Here is a 25,198-nt window from a genome sequence, read left to right as displayed (position 1 = left end):
CTGTCCATTCAAACATTGGGAAGCCGTTTTTCCACTTGGTTCATACATATCACCTTGTTATTTACAGAAAGGTGGTTCATTAGCGAAACATACGTGCCGTCAATTGATACATTGCACGTAAATCATATCGCCGCTGTTCCCAAACCAAATCATTTCGAGCAGCATAAATTGAGCACAAGCAACCGACTGTTGATTCTTGTTGTTGTTTGTTTTGCAAACGAAAACTTTTAGCCGAACAAAAAAGCCCCCCTACGGAATTCACTCGCTTCCGTTTCTACGAATTGATTTCGATCGTGATTGATGCGAACCGCTCGATGTTGAAACATTTTTTTTACTATCGCTCTTGAACCCGTGTCCCTGCTGGACTAGCTTAGACGTTTTATACGTGAGCAAATCGTATAAGGATAATAAAGTATCCAAGAGGGAATTTCCCGCTTGGCCTAGATCCAGTTTGATCCCACGCAGTAGGATATATTTCTACTAAAATGAAATGATTGATTAACAACATGTAAATGTGCATAATTATTTCACGCTCCGAGGAAAGCATTAATCATCCGATTAGAATGAGGATCGATTGTGGGTAAACGATGGAATGGGTGCTTTTAATTTAAGCGATTTCAAACTTCGTCGTTGTGTGAGGGATTAACCCTTTTTAAGACAGTGGCAACTATATTGCCACCAACCTTTTGTTTTTTTTTTCTCTTCTCAAACAATAGCTTTACATATTTTTTTTGCGCAATGGCTTCAAATGATATCTGGTAACAATTTTTTTTAGTCGGATCATGCGAATTTGAGAGCCATTTTTATGTAAACAAATCGCCATTTTCGAGTGATAAGATGAAAATGATTTCAAATTAGTTGTCAGTCAATCAAATTGGTAAGTTTTTCTATCCGATTTGTGGACTACCTGACAATCCAGATGCGTCTGAGAATGACCTGGCAGCCGATACGGAACTAGCAACCGTTAGCAAACCGGATACATCTCTGATATTCTCGCTGGAAGTGATGATTCATTTGGTGCTACCAACGACGGTGATACTGAACGGCACACATCCATAACTGAACCTCAACCTTACCTCAACCTGGGTCTCTAAAATCGTAAGCATTTCTGTAACGTAATCGTAACGATTTCTTAAGTACAACCCGCATTGAAAACGGTTACACGTGTCTTCCCAAGTAGCATTTCTTGTTTTATTGGTTTTTGAGATCAATTTTATAGAACCGTCAATAAAATTAATAGCTCCAGCACAACTTTTTGACAACCGCTATAAGATCGCCTTTCAGCTTAGTGGACCACTCTTGATAAGGTTTATAAAGCATGTTTGAGAATCACAATAAAGCTGTCTTAAAACCTTTTGTAAGAAAGCCCCATACTCTACAAAAGGTTCTCATAGCCTCTTTAAGAGTAATATTGTATTCAAGCAGTTTTATTACGCTTTGGTGAAAATCAGTTATAAATCCAATTTCATTTTTATTGCTTCAAAGCAACCGCCATAAATTAGCTTGTTGTTGTTCTGTTCTGCTGATTTTTTTTTCCATATGGAAATCTTTAGCTGTAAAAATAGGTTTGAGTGTTGGTGTCAAAATCACCATGCAATCAATTTTGTTTCATGGCGACATTAGTGAAAATCTTAAAGAAAATATATGACTTTTAAGAAGTTTAGAAGATAATATGAGCGTTAAATAAATGCGCCTCCAAAATAATTCAAGTTAACAAAAAAGATTGTTTCAGAAATCAAATGAATTTGATGGAATCATCTTAATTTTACAGAAAATAGATCTCAATAAACAAATTCATACCAATGCACACTGGAAATCATATCGGATCTATAATTTAACCATTATTTTATTGAAATTTCTTGGATTTTATTCCAAGGCTAATGGCATTTTCATAATGACAATATGGCGACAGAGGACAGCAGGCAAGAAAAACAACAAACGCAATTTCTTGAAATGTCTAATGCTTACATTGAATGAAAGCAGAACAGAAAAGCATAATGGATGATTTTATTTCGAGCACTATTTGCTTTTTACAAGAGCAATTTATTTTTTGATTTGAGGGTAAACGTATATTCTACGGGTGCAACCGATGAATTTTACAAACATTTGGAAAAGTTTTGAATGGTACATTAACCTTTATGAAAAGTTATGAGTGATTTCAACTTTTTTGTTCTAGAACTGTCACCATTCCATGTATTTCGACCAAGATTCGACAGTGTCACCCCATGTATATAGAGATTGCTGACGTTTATCGTACGCACACTACGTCACGTATACGTATACGCAAAATGTTTTCATCGGGAAAAAAAACTTCATAGCGGAAAATTTTCCCGATGAAAACAAATTACTGACACAATCAAACTTTAGCTATCTCTATGCGAGCGAAAACAGAAGAATTATAGAGATTACTGACGTTCTTCTTTTTTTTAATTAATATTGTTTTTTTTATACTTCAAGGCAATATCAGGGGTAAATAATTTTGATAATAGTTTTATGAATGACAGGTTACCATCAACTTCTTCACCTAATCTTCAGACCAGTACAGAAATTTTGGTATATTGCCAAAATGTTAACCGCATGAGAAGCGCCGGTAAAATGAATGAAATTAACAAAAATATATTAAGTTCTGCTTACTCTGTCATAATGGCTAATGAAACAAGTTGGGATGATAGTGTGAGAAGTGAAGAAGTTTTTGGTAACAATTATAACGTTTATAGAGACGACCGCAATTTTCAATGGTCTGGAAAAAAATCGGGAGGTGGAGTATTAATAGCGATTTCGACCCAATTGAATTCAGAGATTATTATGGCTGCTAAATTTAAAGAATTCGAACATGTATGGGTAAAAGCGCAGGTAGCAGACGAAACACATGTCTTTGCTTCGGTATACTTTCCTCCAAACAATGCTCATAAGGACACGTATGATAAGTTTTTTGGAAAAGCGGAAGAAATTTTGTCTAGTTTACCCCCTGAAGTAAAAGTTCATATATATGGGGACTTTAACCAACGCAATGTTGACTTTATTTCTGATATGGACAATGAAAGCATCTTACTTCCAGTCGTTGGGGAAAATGAAACACTCCATTTCATTTTTGACAAAATTGCAAATTTAGGACTCTATCAAATTAACCATGTGAAAAATCAACAAAATTGTTATTTAGACCTTTTATTAACAAATACTTATGAAGATTTCTGTGTGACTGAATCGTTAAGTCCCATATGGAGAAATGAAATGTTTCACACAGCAATAGAGTATTCTCTATTCGTTCACATAAATGAAAGAACCAACGACTGCGAATTTGATGAAATCTTTGATTACAATTCAGCAAATTATGATAACATTAGAAATAGATTGAACATTGTCGATTGGCAAGCAATATTAAGAACTGCAGGAAATGTTGAATGTGCAGTTGACGTATTCTACAATGTGTTGCTTGAAATAATTCTTGAAGAAGTGCCAACTAAAAGAAGAAGACGTCAGAGTCATGCAAAACATCCAGTTTGGTACAACAGGGAACTGAAAAATTTAAAAAATCGAAAGCAAAAAGCGCACAAATTTTATAAAAAATATAATAGTGAAGAAACTTTGGCATACTATTTAGACATTTGCGATCAGTTAAATTTGGCCGTGAATATGGCATTTGAGGAGTATAATTTAAAAACTGAACTTGAAATAAAATCTTGTCCTAGAAACTTCTTCAATTATGTGAAAACCAAATTAAAATCTGATAATTTTCCCTCAAAGATGCATTTGGACGATAGGATAGGTGAGAACTCGGATGATATATGCAATTTGTTTGCAAATTTCTTCCAAGAAATATATACTACGTTTTCAGAAGAGGACCGTGACCGTGAATATTTTGAATCATATCCAGAATTTTCAAGTGACATCAGCGTAAGTCAAATCAAGGTTCATGATATCTTAAAGGGTTTAAACAATTTAGATGCATCTAAAGGTCCTGGCCCTGACGGTGTTCCGCCAGTTTTTATGAAAACTTTAGCAATTGAACTTACTGCTCCATTATTTTGGATTTTCAATATGTCACTGGAATCCGGAAACTTCCCTAAAATATGGAAAAACTCGTTTTTAGTGCCTATCTTTAAATCGGGTAAAAAATCCGACGTACGTAATTATCGTGGTATAGCTATTATCTCTTGCATTCCGAAACTTTTCGAGGCGATTGTAAATGAAAAACTCTTTCTTCAAATTAAAAACAGAATAACTACTATGCAACATGGCTTCTTTAAAGGCCGTTCAACAACTACGAATTTGCTCGAATTAATTAATTATTCCTTGAATGCAATGGATAACGGAAACCATGTAGAAGTGTTGTATACAGATTTCAGCAAAGCGTTTGATCGAATTGACATACCCATGCTTCTTTTTAAACTTCAAAAAATGGGAATTCATTACGCACTCCTCAAGTGGCTTGAATCATATTTAACTGACCGTCATCAAATAGTAAAATACAAAGGAAAGATATCAAATCCCGTTGATGTCACTTCAGGAGTTCCTCAAGGCTCCCATTTAGGACCACTTTTATTTATTCTCTTCGTCAATGACATATCTTTCATTATTAAGAAATTGAAAGTTTTAATATATGCTGACGACATTAAACTTTTTTTGGAAATAAAAGATGCCAAAGACATCATCACATTCAAAGAGGAAATTCAAATATTCCATACTTGGTGTCAAAAAAGCCTGCTACAATTAAATATAAAAAAATGTAACTCCATTACCATTAGTAGAAAACAAAAGCTACCTGATATAACAGTCACTTTAGGAAACCAGATCGTAGAAAAATGTGATAGAGTCAGGGATCTAGGTGTTATTTTGGATTCAAAACTTACTTTCACCGATCATTATAACACAATTATTAACAGAGCTAACAACATGCTTGGTTTCATAAAACGTTTCTGCTATAACTTTCACTATCCGTATACGATAAAAACATTGTACATTGCTTATGTAAGATCGATATTAGAATATTGCAGCATAGTTTGGTCACCTTTTTCAATCACACACGAAGAAAGAATAGAGTCCGTTCAAAAGCAGTTTCTATTGTATGCACTCCGCAAGTTAGGTTGGACTGTATTTCCTCTGCCATCTTACACAGCTCGGTGTATGCTCATAAATATCCAAACATTAAAAGAACGTCGTGAATTTGCTATGATTTCTTTCGTAAACGATATCGTATCACATCGAATTGATTCAATAGAACTATTGTCATCCTTAAATTTATATACACCATCTAGGCATTTACGAAACAGAAATATATTTGCTACAAATCGTCATCGTACGAATTATGCCAAATTTGGACCCTTGAACCAAATGATGGACACATATAATAAGCACTGCGATAACATTGACTTTACAATGACAAAAACTAAATTAAAGCAATATTTTAATTCGTCGCATAACGTCAACTAGAAGTAATGTTTTAACTTTTTCTTAAGACATATTATAAAAAATATAAACAAAGACAAAATTGTAAAAATAGCACTTAAGACAACAATTGTAAAACGGTCTACACTGATTGACGACAAATAAATAAATAAATAATAAAACCTTTCATAAGTGAAAATAGCATAAGCATCAGTTGGTTTTTTTTATAAGCTTCAAAGGGGTTTTGTAGATAGCAATAAGAATGTTCCATGACTTGCATTGTATATGACCGTCATAAAACTGTAGGTAATGGTTGCAGCTACAATAAAACCTTTATAAATTTTGAATATAGTTAAGCAGCTCTAGATTTGTTACTAGGATTATCGTGCTCACCTTGTATATTGAATCATATTTTATATTGTTTATAGATGGTACTGGTTAACTAGAGAAGGCAACTACTCAAGCATTATCCGAAACATCAGAATCGGATGATTCAGATGACGATCAACCAATCGAAGATGTTTGCCAAGTAGACGAGTCAGACGATGATGAAATGGATTGGAAGAAAGGCGATTGGCCCCAGGAACCCAATGCAGCCAATTTTGATAATGTTCGTTTGCAAGCCTAGGTTTTTTCCCATGGAATGCGAGACCTTTAGCTTATTTCGTACACTTCTTCGATGATGACATCATTGAATTGTAGCTACACAAACTAACATATACGGAGACCAACAACAAAGTATCTGAAGCAGAAATCAAAGCTTTTTTAGGGATTATCATTATGATGGGACTCAAGCCTATGTCAAGTATTGTTTTGCACTGGTCAAGTGATCCCTTTTTCCGCGAACGAGGTTGCCTGTGTAATGCAGTGCAAGAGATTCAAACAAATTACAGAGAATTTGCATGTGAATGACAACCGTATGATGCCTTCAAGGAATTCCGATAACTGTGACATTAGCGTCGGAACTGTGCAGAATATCAAAAAACATAACAATATCGTAACCTACAAGAAGCAAAAAGCACTCAAAAGGACGGATTCACAGAAAGCTTCTTCGAAAATACGGTCACGGAACTTGTATGACGTTCTCCTTCAAAAGCCGAACCGGTGCATTTTGATGGACGACGAGACGTACGTTAAATTGGATAACAGTACCCAGACAACCAGAAGTCGTATAACAATGTACAGACAGTATCGTAAATTCCTACAGTTTAAGTCAAAATCGCATATTAGAATGGCATACCTCGCATTATGTTTAAGTTAAATCGTATAGAATACAAATTTCCGACTTATATGCGATGACTCATTTTTCCGTCGTACTGTATCACAAATTTAATCGGATTACATCGTAAGACTTTTCAAAATGGATTTGTTATTACAGATCAAATTGCATATGATGTTAAATCAACTCGCTTAAAATTAAACGAAAATATGCACGTATATGGCCTCCACTTTTGTACGTATAAGCCATTTCTTTGCATTCTATACGACTTGTTCGTTTGTATATATGTTTGTATATCACGAAAACAACTTTGAATATACGTGCATTCTGGTTGTCTGGGTACACTTCCCGGGCCGCAATTTTTCAACGCTGAACAGAGGACAGATGTGCCTGATGATGTGCGATACATACGAACCGAAAAATTTGGAAAAAAAAGGTTTGGTGTGGCAAGCCATTTGCTCCTGTGGCATGAAGAGTTCTTCGTATTTCACCCGACTTTAAACGAAGGGCCAGCGATCAGAATAATCTCTCGCATTGCCGATCTAGTTCAAAGAAGTTTGCGGGAAAATCGAACTTCCGTGAGTTTGTCCGAGGTCACCTTCCCTAATCTGAGGGTCACGGTTTCGCTTCACTTTCGGCTGAAACGCAGATAACAGTGGAAGTGTTTCGTTTCGTTCGCGTTATTGTATAGTTTTGTAAAGGGAGGTAAAGCAACGTGCTTTTACTTTGTACTTACAATTTCTCCTTGTTGGTTGTTTAGATAGTTAGTTATAAAGCTAAACGTAGTGGACGTCATAGGCTAGATTTGGTATGTGTGAAGAATCGAATCTAGACCAGGTAATGTGCTCGTCGACGTGCTTGTTAAAGAAAATCTGTGCATTATGGTAAATGTTCTTTTCAACAGCCGACTGCTACGTCCACTTCCAACGCCATCATCTGCATCCCCGGGACGAAATATTCCATCGCAAGCACATAGCTTATCGGGGTTTTGTGGTTGTCGAGTGCCACTTCTGGTGAGAACACAATGCAGAATCTAATGGGCGGTATCAAGATAAAAGTCCGAGCGTTCTAGAGAAATAAGATGTAAACATTCAAACTCACATGAAATCGGTCAAATGTATGTTGATTTTCATTTATATAAAGTAAACTTATGAATTTGTTCGAAAATAAATATTTTCCTTTGAGAAACGGGTGTCTGCTTTCATTAATGAACAGTCCTTAATATTGGGCCCATCGCTAAAAATCTGCTATTTATCAATTTTATCTAGATGAACGCGGCATTGGGACGATACTAATGGATATTTTTGATCGCTCTTGAAAATTTTGTCGATTGCTGAATTTATGTGCGGGCCCAAATTAGGGGCATTTAGAGACAGCCTACCATAAATATTGCACGGTATGCTCTGAAGCATATACAGATTGGCTCAAAATTGTAATAAAGTCGTCTTATTTCCAATATACAACAATATCAGCTATTATTACAAACTGACATTGTCCACAATAAAATATTTCTCAATATTAACTATCATCCAAATAAACCCAACTTAAAACCTTGAAGGTTGTCAAATGTTTTGCGTATCATGTTTTATCAACTTCTTCAGGAGCGATGTATGCGGTTGTAATATAGTTTTATGGTAGTCAGCAAAAGGTTGTTAAAACTTTCTGACCAGAAAGAAGTTTTATGCTTTCATTTTTAACATCCACGTGTAGAGTGTGATAAAACTGACATAAAACCTATACTCCTAAGGTAGTTCATCAAGTTTAAATTATTGCATTAAAACTGAGCCAATTAGCCATGACATGGCTGTAAAGCGGTTGACAGGAGGTTGTTAAAGCAATGTGGTCGTCAGTGAAGGTTTTATAATTTGGTTATATCAACTGATTTAAAGCTTCAATAAAAGAAAAATTGTTCGACAAAGTTTAAGAGAAATTTATTAGAAAAAACCTAACTTTCTTATCGCTAACTGTTTACGCTTTATGCTGGTTTTTTAACTCTATTTGTTCCAAATTCAAAATAAATTACATTTCATTTTATCCTCGGTGTCCCAGTTACTACAGTAACTTACCAGCCTTAATTGTTATGATATATATCTGTTATGTGTTTTTACATTGTTCCTGCCTTGGCAATTCAGTATTTTAAACAGTTTTGGAGGCGAACCAGCCCCAGGCTGAAAGCCTCCCTAATAAAGATAAATCATTCAATTATTTTAAACAGGTTTTCTAAACATGCATGTCAGTATAACAATTGACATCTTAAAACTAAGAACTAAAACTAAATCTTATCTAAGTATAAAGGGACTTATTCGTTGCAATTGAGGATTGCCTGAAATTATTAATTATTTTGTTTGACATTTGTTCTAAAGTCTCAACACTCGAAACTCTATGTACCTCGGTAGTACTATACCAGGAAGGCAACTTCAAAATCTGAATTTTGTTCTGAATCCTTTGAAGTGCTTTTTTCCTGGTAGTGCAACAACTAGATCAAATTGGCACAGCATAAAGCATGCCCAGTCTAAAAACTTGTTAAAATATTAGAAGTTTATTCTTCAGGCAAAGTTTGGATTTTCTGTTTATAAGAGAATACAAACATTTTATATATTTGATACATTTGGCTTGAATGCCCTCAATGTGATCTTTAAAAGTTAATTTTTGGTCAAGTACTAATCTAAGATATTTCACTTGGTTTGACCAGGAAATTGGAACTCCGTTCAAAGTGCCTATGTGATTACTACTAGGTTTCAAAAAGCAAGCTCTAGGCTTATGTGGAAATATTTGAGTTTTGGAAGCGTTGGGAGAAATCTTCCATTTTTGGGAATAAGAAGAGAAAATATCTAAACTTTTCTGCAGTCTGCTGCAAATAACACGAAGACTTCTTCCTTTAGCGGAAATGCCTGTGTCATCAGCGAACAAAGATTTGTGGCAACCCTGAGGCAAATCAGGGAGGTCCGAAGTGAAAATGTTATACAATATAGGCCCAATAATGCTACCCTGAGCAACTCCTGCTCTAGCAGGTAGTCGTTCAGATTTGGAATTTTGATAATTTACCTGCAGAGTTTTGTCAGTTAAATAATTTTGAACTGATTTCCTACAATTGAATGGAAAATTTACCTTCATGTCGAATGCTTTTTCTCCAGTTGAGCAGCCTTCAGATTTGTTTGAACGAATTAAAGTGGTAATTCTTAAGAGTTGCTCCGTAGTTGAATACCCATGGTGAAATCCAAACTGCTCATCTGCAAAAATTGAGTTCGTTTTGATGTGAAGCCTCATTCTATTTAAAATTATCTTTTCAAAAAGTTTACTTATTGAAGAAAGCAAACTTATTGGACGGTAGCTGGATTTTTATCCGGCTTCAAAATTGGAACAACTTTTACATTTTTCCATTTATCCGAAAAGTATGCCAAATGTAAACATCTGTTAAATAATTTTACCAAGAAAGACAAGTTACTCTCTGGGGGTTTTGATGAGGATATAGAAAATTCCATCATCACTAGGAGCTTTCATATTATGAAACTTTTTTGTTATAGATCTCACCTCGTCCAGGAATCATCAAAAATATTTTCCCGTGCGAAAATATTCAGATAATCCCGAGCAACCTAATTCTCAATAGGACTAGTAAGACCCAAACTGAAATTATGGGAACTCTCAAATCGCTTAGCAAGTTTCTGAGAATTTTCCGAATTTGTGATCAAAATTTTACCACCTTCTTTAAGCGCTGGAATAGATTTTTGAGGTTTATTCAAAAATTTTATGAAGTTCAAACTCACAAAACACATTATATACATCATAATAGAAACATTATTTTCAAAAGTTTTGTTCCTCAGGGCAGATAATCGCTTTTTAATTTGTTTTTGATATTGCCTCCTATGGACATTTTTCAGAAGGATCAAGAGCTGAAAATCGTCGTCTATTATAATTGAATCGAATTTAACCTCGCATTTTGGTACTGAGGCAGCTCTTGCTTCAACTATAGGAGTGGTCAGAGATTCAAAAGCCTAATTAACATCATCTTTGGTTTCCATAAATGTTCGATATTGCTCCCAATCAGCTCTATGGTAATTGAAACTTGAGCTGTTGGGATTATAAATTATTTATTGGGATATTTCATAAGTTACTGGAAGGTGATCAGAACCGAAGTCAGCATGGGTAACCAATTGGCTAAAAAGTTGACTTGAATCAGTTAAGACCAAATCAATAGTTGAGGGATTTCTTGCTGAAGAAAAGCATGTCGGGCTGTTTGGATATCGAATAGTGTAATAACCTGCAGAACAATCATCAAACAGAATATTACCATTGGAATTGCTTTGAGCATAATTCCATGAGCGGTGTTTTGCATTAAAATCACCAATAATGAAGAATTTAGACCTATGACGGATAAGTATCTGTAGGTCACCCCTAAGAAAATTCTTTTACTGGCCTACGCATTGGAATGGCAAATAGGCAGCTATAAACGTAAGTTGTCCAAATTTTGTTTCTACAGAAACTCTCAACGTTTCAAAAACTTCAAAATTGGACCTGTGGTTTTCACCACAATTTGAACATTTAAATTTCTTAGGATCTTCCTTCACAGGACAGTGGTCCTTTGCGTGAGAGGAATCACCACAATTCATGCATTTAGCTGGCATGTAGCAATTTTTAGTTCCGTGACCCCATCCCTGGCACTTACGGCACTGGGTGAGGTTTTGCAAATTTCCTCCAGACTTCCTGAAGTGTTCCCACTTCACTCGGACATGGAGCATGAGGCTAGCTTTTTCTAAGGCCTTAAGGTTGTTTAGTTCACTACACTTGAAGTGAACTAAATAAAAATCATTAGAAATCCCGTTGCGCGAATCGCCAGGACGATATTTCATTTTCATTTTGATTACTTGGAGTGGCACAACTCCAAGTAATTTTGCCAGTTCATCTTCGATCTGATCCAGGGATTCACCACTGGGCAGTCCTTTCATGACAACCTTGAACACACGTTCAGTTTTGGTGTCGTAAGTGAATAATTTGTGCTGCTTCTCAGTAAGACGAGACGATTGAATCCGTCCAAGGTTTCAGCCAATACACGGCATTCACCCCGATGGCCAAATTGAAATGAATTCTTGAATTTAACAAAATTCAAAAGTTCCGTGCGAAGAGCATGAAAATCGGAAGTGGTTATCACTATAGGGGGGACCTTTTCCTTTTTGGCATTAAGCCGGGAAAGTTTACTGGAATTTTGCTTGGGTGATGGATCATTCTTATCATCCGTGAGCATATCAATTTGATTGCTCAAATAAATTTCATCAGAATAGGGGGATCTAGCGGCGCCGGTGTAGTGGTAAGCGTGATTGCCTCTCCCCTCAAAAGGCCTGGGTTCAATCCCAGTCGGTGCCACCGGGATTGTCTGAGGCATAACATCTCTGATCACGCCTTCCTTCGGAAGGGAAGTAAAGCCGTTGGTCCCCGACTCGGTAAGTAGGGTCCAGGTGTGGGAGCTGCCTCCCTGGTGTCGGTAGCATTGGTACTCAGTGCGGAAAACAAGATCGACGGAAACCAAATAAAAGAAAAAAAAAGAATAGGGGGATCAAGAGATTGCCCTTCTCTTTTGCGCTTAGGCGCCATGGCGGCAGCAAAACGTTTGTCAAAATCGACTTCCAAGCAGATTACTATAAGAATCCAATGGATCGAAGAGGAATTTTCCGGATGCCCAAGCAGGATTACCTTGGGTAGGGTCCAAACGAGGATCGAAGAGGAATAAGAGTTGAGCAAGGTAGAAAATTTGTGGTAATATTTAGCACTAAGAAGTGCTGTTTAAATTTGTAACACTTCATTCAGTAAAAAGATCCGCACGGCAAGAGAGCACGATGCGGACTGGTATAGGTATCTATAATAATGCAATGTAATATGGTACGGTACAAACAGAAGGGAAATAGCACAAAAGCTAAAATGTTGAATCGCTCTTGCATTGTTAACTGCTTATTAAAATAAACTGAGTAAAATTTATTAGCAGTCAGCTGCTCTTTCCGCGGAGACGGAATATTGAATCATATGGCAAATTATCCGTTGAAGAGTTTTTAGAGTCGGTCTCTTCGCAGCACGGGGTGAAGCAATTTATTTCGAGTTCATCAAAACTGCTGCAGTGCTGTTGATGGTTTGCACAGATCTTAAACGAACTTTCAATGGCTCGCTAGAGAAGATGTTGGCACTTGAAAGTTTGTCTGAAAGTTTGCATCTAGCTGAAAGGCGAATAAATTTCCTTCAAGGGATCCGATAACAAGTCAATATAGAAACTTGTTCAGTTGCCAAAGTTTTACCGTGACAATCGACAGTCGAACGAAATTCGCATGAAAGAGTTGTTTAGTTTCGATTATGTCTAACTTATACGAAACTTTACCTACGCCATCTAACACTGAATCGTTTTGCGTTTTTCCTCTTAGCTTCTTGTTGATGTCAAGTGTGGGAAATGAATATTTGCTACTTCAAAAAGGACCATCAGCTAAGGGCTCGAGGGCAAGAACAAACAAGCGATTTTATGTTTCACATATTTTTGCGGTTTCGAAGCGAATACGGTTACATTCTCCCCCAAGGCACGTTGTGAGATGTGGTAGTCGAGGATACTTTTTTCTTTAGTTTGTAAGATTGGAGTTTCTTGTGATGCAATTTTGTGGACTAAGAGAACATGTTTGACGACACGTGATGTAGAAAAACTGAGTTTGTGAATAGTCACGATGATGTGGGATTATTGTGATTGGCTTGTTGATCGTTGAATTCAAGTGTCATTGACGCATCTCAGCTTATTAGTCTCTATTGATAGAGTCATGGTCGGGCATAGCCATTCTTGCTAAAGAAGTTTGAACGTCTTTCATGAAATATTTCTTTCGTTTCAGCTAAACGGCTTCCACTTTGATAAATGTGACGAAGAAGTGGCCACCGCTTTCTCCGTGTACTGCGGTATCAGTATTATGCATGCGCTCGTTCACAAACAGGTACAAAAGGCGGAAGCTCGATATAAGCTCTCCCAGGAGCTGCTGCTATATCACATGAAGGTAATGACATTTCAGGAAGTTGTTATCATCTTCTTTTGTATCACGGAGCAATCATCACTCAAATACAATACCACTTTGGTTTTTTTTTCTGTTTTGATCTCATCGCAGGTACCGGATACGGAGATCCAGCATGTGCTAGAAGCCGTCAATGCACACGAAGCCGATCAGTTTGCAATGGACTTACCTCGGTTTGACTTTTGTCCTCGTGATGTGAATAACTATGCCCTCTCGGTGCAACTGTCGATAAAAATGTTCTACGATCTCAACTTTGTTACGACGTTCCAAATACCCGAAGACAAATTGGCAAGATTCATTCTGCTGGTACAGAAAGGCTATCGGGATACGCCGTATCACAACTGGTGGCACGCCTTCTCGGTTGCTCACTTTGCCTACACGCTGATGATGAACTTGAAGCTGATAGAAAACGGAATCATAACGTAAGTTGATATGGCTATATCGCTAAAAATCTGCTATTTATCAATTTTATCTAGATGAACGCGTCATTGGGACGGTACTAATGGATATTTTTGGTCGCTATTGAAAATTCAGTCGATTGCTGAATTTATGTATGGACCCAAATTAGGGGCATTTAGGCCGACAATACATCCACCCCAGGGTAGGTAGCACCATAATCTGAATGGTTAAGGTTCAATTTACTTTGGTGTGATGTCCAAAAATTTAAGCCCAGTTTTTTTTTTTTCGACGCATCAATTCAGATCAGAGATGCCAGATTTTTTTCAGAAGTCTGCGAAAAATGTCTGTGAATTTCAGAAATGTCTGTGAATGTGTAATTGGGCTGCATAAAATTAGCAGAAGTTTTGCGTATGATGGGGAAGGGGGGGTATAGGGGTCATGAAATTGATGCGAAATTTTAAATGTTAGTAAAAGTCATGTTTGAGCGCAAAAGTCCTTCTATTAACGAATTGAACCTAATTGGAGTTGAGAATGCATCCATTTACGCCGTATACGTTAAAGGCAATTAATAAAAAAAGATAAATAACGATTACACGACAAATGAGGTCGACTACCATTTTAGATTAGTTCACTCATATTCAGTGTTGGAGATGCTGAGATCACGCTTGATTTTCGTAGACAAAATTCAACAAACAAACATCTACGGTTGATTTGCAAGCTGTGATTTCGCAGCTCGGAATATCAAGCTAACTAAACTCACCAACTGAAAATCTCACCAAACTGTGGTGAGATTGAGTTTAATGAATTTTGCTATACACCCGAATGCAACCGAAACTTTTATAACGGCTTGCAGCAGTCCCTCCGTGTCTACCATCGGTGAAGATCAAAAAGAGATAGCAAACTATTCTTTCTCGTTCTGAAAACGTAGTTAGTTCATAGTAATATTATAATATCATTCAATTTTTCGTCAATGCCAAAGATTCACCTGGTAACAAAAAGTGTAATTTCGTGCATTCTGTGTCACATTATTGTTATCCAAGTAGTTCAGGACGTAAAGGGCGAACACGAAATTATTGCGACACCGAATATGTCATGCCAATTTTCTTATAATGTTTAGAATCAAACCAAAATTTTAGGGTAGTTTTATACATATATTTACTTCAAAATCAAAAGAAAAGTTAATCGATGGAGCCTTGAGTGTAAAATTGAACGCATTTTCGCTTGATGCCCTCCATCAAAGTCTTTACAGTGTCATCCGGTACCAGTTTCTCAGTTTTTTTTTCCATTTTCTTAACATGTCCTTCTCGTCTTTGACTGTCTTCTTGCTCTTCCAAAGTTCCCGCTTCATTATTGCCCAGTACTGCTCCACCGGGCGCAGCTCCGGACAGTTTGGCGGATTTATGTCCTTTGGAACAAAATGGACAGAATTGGCCTCATACCACTCCAGGACACTTTTAGAATAGTGGCATGATGCCAAATTTGGCCAAAATAGCGGAGCTTCGTCGTGCTGCTGCAAGAACGGCAAAAGGCGCTTCTCGAGGCACTCAGATTTGTAGATCTCGCCATTTACTGTGCCCTTTGTCACGAAAGGCTCACTCCTCAGTCCGCAAGAGCAGATGGCCTGCCAAATGAGATATTTGGAGGCGAACTTCGACATTTTCTTCTTCTTAAATTTGTCGTCCAATCGAACTTGCTCTTGCCGGTGAAAAACTCCAACCCCGGAATTTGCTTAAAATCGGCTGTTATATACGTTTCGTCATCCATCACACAGCAGCCATATTTTGTCAGCATCTTCTCGTAGAGCTTCCGTGCCCGAGTTTTAGCCGTCGATTGTTGCCGCTCATCGCGGTTTGGGAAGTTCTGTACCTTGTATGTATGTAGTCCAGCTCTCTTCTTTGCATTATGGACGTAGCTCTGCGACATGCCGATCTTTTTAGCCAAATCATGGCTTGAGACGTTGGGATTTGCTTTAATCATCCGCTTCACCTTCCCTCCGACTTTTTGTTCTCCGGTCCCGGTTTTCTTCCAGCTCCTTTGCCGTGGTCCAACGTCAACCGCTCCTGGAATCGCTTCAACACTCTGGAGACGGTTGAATAGTGAATGTTCAACATTTTTCCCAACTGCCGGTGCGACAGGTCAGGAAATTCCAGGTGTTTGGAAAGAATTTGTTCTCTCAACTCGTGTTGCTTCACCTCCATTTTCGTTGAATCGAAAAACACGACTTCGAGTTTGACAGCATGTACACAATACACATCAATGAGAAAGTGTGCAAAATTTGGTTGATTTTTACCCAATGGTAAAAAAGTTATGCCCTGTTGAATGTGTCGCAATAATTTCGTGTTCGCCCTTTAGATGCTTGTTTACTTTAACGGCTCCATGTAATTGTGTTGCTCAAGTCATCTAATTTCTTTACAAATTTAGTTAATAAAAAAATCTACACATGTTCGTCATTGACAGCATTGTCATTGACAATGTACATGGTTTGCCTTGACTGTGACTGTTAGCTCAAATGAGTGACCAAGGCAAAATTGTCAATATCATCATGTATTGTCGAGATTTTGCAGCACTGATCAGGGTTGCTGAAACGATTCAGATAAGAAGGAATATCGAAATAAAGATCATAGAGGAATGGAGAGTACTGTACAACGAAGCCAAGTATAAAGAATGACGCTAAACACTCACACTGTTGTAAAGATTTTATAAATACAGTTTTAAAATAAGATATATCTAGCAACATATTCATTACATTTGGCACACCTGGGGGAGAAAAACTTGGCTAAATTTAACACAATTTGCTGATATCAACCTTTTTGACTTTCTCGCACGCCAAGTTGTACCGAATGGCTTGATATCACTTGGAAAACACAATTTCGTTCCAAGTCCCGGAGAGACGAATGGCATATAGCAATGGACTCACCTCAACGGGATCGGAAAATGTTTCTGTATGTGTGTAGATATGTACGGTTCCGAAGATATGAACAAAAATGTAAATTCCAGATTCCACTGGGTAATTCGTAAAAGATTGATATATCAAAAACTCATCATGCGACACCTAAATCAGATTAGAATTAAGAAATTAGATCAATGGTGGACATATTCAGACCCAATGATCACAATGGCCTCTTTCTGATGGGTCCCCCGGGTAGTGGACAGATTCTGACATGCGCCGAAATGCATCGTGCGATACCTCAAATCACATGGAACTCAACATAATGATTAGTGCAAGTATTTATATTGATGTTTCTTGACTTTAGCTTACCTGATCCTTTGAAAAAGGTTCGTTATGGGGTTTCTTCTCGGGTTTCCTTTAATTTTCACGATTTTTTCCACATTTGTATGACTCTTATTCAGGTACAAAACGGCGAAAATGGCTGCTTCGTTCAGCACTAAAACTGCAGGAAAATAACAAACAACTTTACACGGCGATGTACCCGCTAGTCCCAAGTAACCATAGGCCTGTTATTTTGCCTTTTTGACTATATACAGCTGAACAACGGCTAAACAAGTGTTTGCAAGTTCTGATGAAACCCGTATGTAGCCAAAAAGGCGAAATAACGTGCCTATGGTTACTTGGGGTGTGCGTACGTTAAACGTCACTAATCTCTATAACAGTGACAGCTCGTTCGTGTGGTGGATTTGAAAACGAGAAAATTTCTAATGCAGTGTAACCAGTGGCGTCACGTGAAAAAATTCACTAGTTGTGCACCTATTTTATTTATATTTTGTCTGTAACAGTAGAAGCCAATTTTGATGCATAATAAAAAAAATGGGATACAAATCTTTCGACGGGGGTACCTGCATAAAAAATAAACGAAATGATGATGGGAAACAGTTCTGCTACCACTTTTGCTTACTCTTGCATAGAATCATTGATTTTCTTTTTAAGTCTCATGTTTATGATATGTGTCATCGTTACTCACCGTTTCCTAAGCAGTAGCGTAGAGTTGACGCCAATTGCGATTTCCTCGAAATGCTCCACTTCCCGCGCAATTTCCTCGAGCATGACACAACCAACAATTTCCACTTGTCCATTTTCAGCAAAGTTCCGCGTTATGATTTTACCATTTCTTTTACATGTCGTTTTCAAGTTGTCCAACTTTGGTCGTGGGACGTCCATTCTCGCAATAAGCATTTATTCCTCCATGGATCTTCTGGCGAACGGTCTTTTCAGGAGGTCATCAACAATATCCTGTTCCATGATTCCTATTTAATTTTGCACTATGCTATGAACAATATTCCATCAATGCGCTGAGGCTACTGAATGAAATGCAGACATGGTAGTGAGAAAATTAAAAAAAAATCAAAAATTCGATGTGTGCGTGTAGGTAGGTATACAACGAATGACGGATCTCCAAGATTCAATCAATTCAGAGAGAAACTCAAATGCGACGTTGCCTATAGACGAGTGCACCGATGGATTTGAGTTCACTCACTCGACAAAAAGCGACACAACAGCGGGGCCCTGTTTACTAAAAATGAACACATGAATAATACTCGCATAACATTTGAAACGGGCCTATCAACTTGTGTAAACTTAACATGTTAAGTCCTCTTCGTGCAAACCGAATACGCCCACGCAAACTAACAATACCATCGGGTAGGGGAAATTCTCCCTTTCCCAATAGTGCTCAAGGTTTGCGTAGGCGTACTTCGGTTCTCGTGAAAAGGACCTAGGAAGTTGTTTTCAAAAGATGATAGGCCCTTTTCAAAAGTTACGCGAGCATTATTCGTGTGTTCATTTTTAGTAAACAGGGCCCCGCTATTGTGTCAATTTTTGTTCAGTAGATGAACAAAAGTTCACCCGTGCACTCGTCTATACGTGCGATACGTGCCAATTTATTCTCTTTTCTTTAAACTGTGCAAAGATAGAATAGTCTAGTCTAGTCTAGTCTACACATACACAGCCAGTACTTGAAAGAATCCTGGAAAATGATACATCTATCATTTTTCTTGTCATTATTAATGCCTGCTGCACATCAAGGATGTGAAACAAACAATAAAGCGGCCAGGCCTACTGTGTAGCGTTTAGTTAATTTTTGTGGAAGTGAATGTTTACCATGTCTACTTAATAAGTATAGACAGTGGTTAACATTTAATCCACAGGTAATCAAAGAGCGGGGACATACCGTACCAACCGCTCCGTATGCAGGATTTGAAAATAGGCTATATAAATCGTTGGGAGTGACAGAGCTAAGAAAGTTAATGTACACTCCTTGGTTGTCCGATCTCCTGGGATGGAACACAGGTATTTACCCCTTGTGTTCGAGCGTACAGTCCTCCCTCCGTACAAGCGTGGACGGCACCGCCAACCCACTGCCATCCCTCAATCGATCCAGCCGACCTCAGTCGAAGGATAACAGAGAGCGGTGTGCGGACGTAACCTATACGGAGGGAATGCTGTATTCGCCTAGGTTATAGCGCCCTTGCTCGCTACCATTTTCTTCTAGCGGTTGGGTTTGAGCACTAACTCTTGTCCTAGCCCTATATGGCATATGGTTATAGCGCCATTACTCGCTTTCTGAAAAGAGAAGAAGGGAAGGGAAGGAGAGGAAAAGGACTTGGGAAAAGGAAATGCGGAATTCCTTTCCTCATTAGTATTTGTATCGTCAACTTTTATGAAAACTACATAAATCATTTTTCCTTGGTCAGAGGTATTATTACGACATTTGAATAAGATTGGGACTAGCAATCATCCTCAATGTGTAAAAACTGGTGATCTTAAATTAGGCAGTACCAGCGCCGGCCGCGCCCGAACACAGGTCAAGAAAGGAATGGGAAGGATTGTGTTGACATGACACTCGCTTTGATGGAAGCCGAGAACACCTCTGCACTTCCACGAGGAATCACTGGGATGTTGGATAAGAGGGTTGGGTTTGCAGCAGAGTTCGTTTTGGTAAACGATAAGCTGAATTGATGTCCTAACGATCATATAACGCGAAGGAGCTTGGGATTAAACCCACGGTCTTCTGCTCAGTAAGCAAAAGCGTTTGCCACTAGGCAGACGAGCACCTTTTTAATCACCGAGTTGCTGTTATTACCATGTAGTCATATTAACAAATAAAACGATTGACGAATCTTGAATGTGGATGGGCCTGAGATTAGACTCATGATGTTCTGCTCAGTAAGCAAAAACGGTTGCTCTAAGGCCACCGAGCCCCTCATATCACATAATACCGTTGCTCAAATTTATGTATCCATTCAAACCCAAAACCAACGACAACAACGAGTTTCGCAAAATACACGATACACAAGCGATTTTACCATAAATCTCTTTGATATGTAAGGGCCTGGGACCGCGTTTTTCTGCTCAGTAAGCAGGCCACTGTAACCGACGATCTTTCAAATCCGAAAACTAAAAACTACGAAAGAGTACTTAGGCCTTCATTAAGTTCCACTTTCACGCGACGTTTAATGACAGGGTCCTATCCAGGATTACATCTGAAAAATCCAAATCTGGCCAACGCCCACCTAAACCTGTTCTAATCCACCTGAAATGACTAACGAATGGAAGACTTTGACTACCCAGCCATGCAATAGTCTCATTCCGTGCCTTATGGCATCTTGATGATTCTATTGCGCTCATCTTTTGGCACCACCCAGGGGAGACTTGGTCCTGTACCCAATGCTTAACTTATCTCCATTCCACTCAGCTACTCGCAATTTCTTGTGATATAGTGGGCGGAATATTATTATATGAGACAATTCAATGCAGACGTCTTTCCAAATTTGGCAGATCGACAGGTAATCAGTGAGTTACCACGATAGTTGCTATTCAACAACTCGACAACGTCCCATCGTCAACGCCTGCTATGAGAATTTCCCATTTCAGACGCCAACGAAATGATGTCATCGAGCTATCGATCAACTACCCTGGTTATCGCCTGGTACCTTATAGCACGATGCTAGGAGGCGAACCGGAAGAATCGATGAGCTACCTCTCCCCCTCTTTAAACTGTGCAAAGATAGAAGTGCACAAAATAAACACTAATACAGCGGCAATTAAGCTTACGGGACTTCAATACATATACAACTGATCTGGTTGTAAATACGAGCGTTTCTGGTGCACAAGCAAAAGTTCTCAGACTGCGAGAACTAAGCATGCGGTGGTTTTGGTAGAACGAAGGCATATTTTCCTTGCTTGTTTTGTGTCGCTCATTCGCCATAGAAGCCCAAAAAGAGTGTTGTCTGCACGTGGTAAAATCCCAGCGTGCCCGTACGTGAAAACAAGATCGCTATGCCTCGCTTCTGTTTTTATGTACATTTCTTTCAGTGGCGGGTAAAACGGAGGTTGAGCCAGGGTGGCCAGACCTACCGATTTATCGGTAGTCCTACCGATTTTCAGGATGCCTACCGATTCACAGACGAAAGGTTGAAAACTACTGATTTTTCACCTTTCCTACCAAGAATCACAGATTTTTAGAAATCTTGAAAAATGTTCAATAGGGTAGAGCGCTATACTTCGTCGTAATCACCCATTTCCGTTCTATCGATCAGAAAAGATCAATAATATCAATGATTTCACCGTGCACAAATCAATAATAGGTTTGTTCCGATGCGTTAGTTCATTAGCTTCAACATAAATCCTGTTAGAGCGCATTGTATGAATATTTACACTCATTGTTCTCAAAACAAAAGAAGCGTTTCTAGCGAATCCCCTTTTTCTACGTTTATCCGTAGGACGAAGAAAATCTAATGGCGTTTCAATGCGTTAGGACGGAATTGAAACTCGTAGAACGAATTTAGAATCAAGAAGCAGTATTTGATTTTGAACAATATCTCAACAATGTGTGACTCTTTATCAAATCCAACGGTACGTATGGAAAGGTGGATAAATTTAGAAGTCAGCTTTGACAGAAATATTCCATTTTTGGTTTAAATTCGTTCAGAAAAGAGAGGCAAAGCACGGGTTGTCCTTAGTAAGACGGAAATTAGATCAAAAACCCTATCTACAGTTGTGTTCAATATAGTAGCAGCGCATGCCGATTTCCATACAAAATGGTCAACTTTGACATGATGTAACTTTGTTAACTTATGATCAATTGAGCTGAAACGTTCCCCACAGAACTACAAATATGTTCAATTTTACGATTCCTTCTTTCTTTTTTCTAGTTTTCGCTAAACATACGATTTTTTATTTTTTGCTTCCGTTCGTTACGAACTCACTCTTAAGACTGATTTATTGTGTCCTTTTTATCAACTAGCCTACTATTGATTTCATCGATTATTTTCTTTACCTCAAACGATATATTTCGCCTACTATCGATCTCTAATGAATGTCAGCATAACAAACGATATATTTGTCCTATTCTCTACAGGCAGATCTACAGAAAGTTTAAACGTCAGCCCTGCAAGATAAATTATTGACAAACTTATTAGAAACAAACAACAAAAAGCTTCTCCATTAACACGTTCCCCCTCCCCCTCACAGGAAGATGCAGGGCTTTTCATTCCTCATCGCTGCCTTCTGTCACGATCTGGACCATCGGGGAACGAGCAATACGTATCAAACCCAATCCAGCAGCCCACTGGCACGCTTGTACAGTAGCGAAGGAAGCGTCAACGAGAGACATCATCTGTCGCAAGCGATATGCATTCTCAACGATTCCAGCAGCAAGATACTGGACAGTCTGTCGACGGAAGAGTTCAAGGAATGCATCGATTTTCTGAGAGATCTCATTCTGGCAACCGATTTGGCGAATCACTTCCGAATTATTCCTCATTTGAAGCGACTTCGGGCGGAGAATCTATCCGAAGGTTCAAACCAGCGATTGCTGCTCTCTTTGTTGATTACGTGTTGCGACCTGAGCGATCAAATCAAAAGCTGGCGAACGGTGCAGCACGTGGCGGTAAGAATGTTTAAAGATAGCGAAAAAACTGGATCTTAACATATATTTTTTTTTTCACAGCATCTGGTGTACGCCGAGTTCTTCGCCGAGGGTGACCTGGAGAAGCAGATGGGATTGCGACCCAATGAAATGATGGATCGGAAGAAGGCATGCATTCCGGTGCTGCAGATAGAGTTCCTCACGACGGTGGTGCGACCGACCTTCGAAATATTGTCACAGATTTTCCCCGAGACGCACCCGTTCCTGGAGACGATCGATAGCAATCGGCACCAGTGGGAATATATAAAGGAGAATGGGACCTGCACCGGCGGTAATGAATGCTGTGAGTTTGAGGGACGAAACTGTAACAATACGAGTATGTAATTTACGAAAATAAGAACCGTTCGTGCTACTGATCGGTTGTGTTGAGTCGGGTGGCTCCTCTCGATGCTAGTGATTAGGTTTAGTTGTGTGGAATAGTCATTTTTCCTGTATTGTTTATTCTACTAGGTACATATTAGATGGTATGGTGTTGGGTGGAGATCCCAAGGTAGTGATAGTTTCTATTTATTTCCTAGGCCTAATAGCATTAAGAGTACGATTTTAGTAATTAGCCACCATTAGATGTCAATCCGTGTCGACCATACTGTTTGCTGGCAAACGATAGTCGTTAGAATCAGGTGTGTAGCGCTGTTTTATTCGGTGTAATTTTATAGCCAAATAGTCTTTCGATTTATTCTAATGAGTGAAAATGGTGTTTTATATAAAAATTATCCATACACATAGGAAAATGGATGTTTGTTTCAGGGCATAGTGTATTTTGTTATTGATTCAAAAATATTCTATCATTATTTCAACAAATCATATTTTTGAATCAACAAAATGGTTTTTAGAATCAACAAACGAATGATTGACTCTACAGCTGATATGTTGAATCTAAAATATGTTTCGTTGAATTATTCGAATAATATATTTGAATCAATACCAAAAATCTATTAGGCCCTGAGTTAAAACCATATCCATTTGACTTTAGAAATAATTTCTCTGCGTGTACGTCTTATAAATTGATTTTTTTAAAGTAACAGTTGCAAAAACGGGCTTCACTAACCCTGGGCATTGGCAAAACCTTAAGTGGTCGTTTGATTACTACCACGTCCCAGATTGGAAAGATACTTATTAGTGTTGCCAGATCAGTGGTGATGTGGACTAAAAGTGCATTTTTGAAACCGCTTCTAATAATATACCGTGCACCCCCGGTAATCTGACCGTTTTTAATCTGAACAGTTTTTAATTTGAACCCCGTTAATCTGCATGCTGTGAAATTGCAATGCACAAACATCAATTCTGAAGCAAGTATGAAGAAGGAAATTTCATGCAATTTATACTCAAACTCAAGACATTTTATAAGTGATATTGCATCTTCAACACCTCCATGAGAAAGTCCGTCAGTAACGGCGCCGGAGGTGTAGTGGTAAGCGTGATTACCTCTCACCCCAGCAGGCCTGGGTTCAATCCCAGTCGGCGCCGCCGGGATGTTCTGAGGCATAACATCTCTGATCACGCCTTCCTTCGGATGGGAAGTAAAGCCGTTGGTCCCCGGTTCAAGTCCGTCAGCGTTGGGAGTTTTGTCTTCTTTCCTTTATTTAACGTTGGTCTCTGTTCCGCAATCTAGTGCCAATCACCGACGGACATCGATTGCCATCCATTGACGGCAATCGAATGTGCAGGAAGGCAGCTTCCACACCTGCGTAAGATATCGCACCCATTCAAACACACATGGGCCGGGACCAACGGCTTTACTTCCCTTCCGAAGGAAGACGTGACCAGAGATTTTTATGGCTCAGAAAAATCCCACCGACCTCGGGTGGGATTGAACCCAGACCCATTGGGGTGTTAGAAAGCAGCCACGCTTACCACTACACCACCGGTGCCGACTATTTTTGGGAGTTTTGGTTCTTGTTTGTTTCTCTTGATCCGAACCCATTCGGGCTTTTCGAGGAATGGAAGAACTTCAGCGGCAATGTCCGCAGCTCTTCCACGGTATATCCAAAATGAACGAAGCGACTCAAGTTGTCCGGGTTTGACGGTTCGAACAACTTTGTCCAACAGATTCTGGAGCTGTTGTTTCGGACGCTGACGCAGCTTCTCGAACACTCTCGGAATTGTGTCGAAAAGAAGCAGTTAGCCATGTCAGAATGCTAGAATGCTTAAAACCCCGATAAAAATAGCAATGTTGGTTATGTAAAATGCTAAGAAGTCTTAGACATTTGACGGTAAAAAGTCCAGCATTTTGAATATTACTGGTAACCATCCTCCTTCGAGGATCTCAAATATTCCAAGCTAAA

General features: G+C 38.6%; 1 protein-coding gene across 2 annotated transcripts in view; it reads left to right on the top strand.

Annotated features, from left to right (window-relative positions):
* Positions 1 to 24,296, top strand: part of LOC135704326 (cGMP-dependent 3',5'-cyclic phosphodiesterase-like) — a 171,514-nt gene extending 147,218 nt beyond the window's left edge. For both annotated transcript variants that reach the window (XM_065225760.1, XM_065225758.1), the window contains exons 10-13: positions 13,456 to 13,614; positions 13,723 to 14,051; positions 22,457 to 22,874; positions 22,935 to 24,296. In XM_065225760.1, coding sequence (XP_065081832.1) covers positions 13,456 to 13,614; positions 13,723 to 14,051; positions 22,457 to 22,874; positions 22,935 to 23,237 — 1,209 coding nt within the window. In that variant the 3' untranslated portion in view covers positions 23,238 to 24,296. The remainder of the gene's footprint in view (positions 1 to 13,455; positions 13,615 to 13,722; positions 14,052 to 22,456; positions 22,875 to 22,934) is intronic.
* The last annotated feature ends 902 nt before the right edge of the window (positions 24,297 to 25,198 follow it).

The sequence above is a fragment of the Ochlerotatus camptorhynchus genome, unplaced genomic scaffold (assembly GCF_037179485.1).
Source record: "Ochlerotatus camptorhynchus isolate MF236.1 unplaced genomic scaffold, CSIRO-AGI_Acam_v1.1 ptg000233l, whole genome shotgun sequence".
In the NCBI taxonomy this organism is placed as follows: Eukaryota; Metazoa; Arthropoda; class Insecta; order Diptera; family Culicidae; genus Ochlerotatus; species Ochlerotatus camptorhynchus.
The sequence above is the reverse complement of the archived record's forward strand: the minus strand, read 5'-3'. Positions and strand labels throughout refer to the sequence as shown.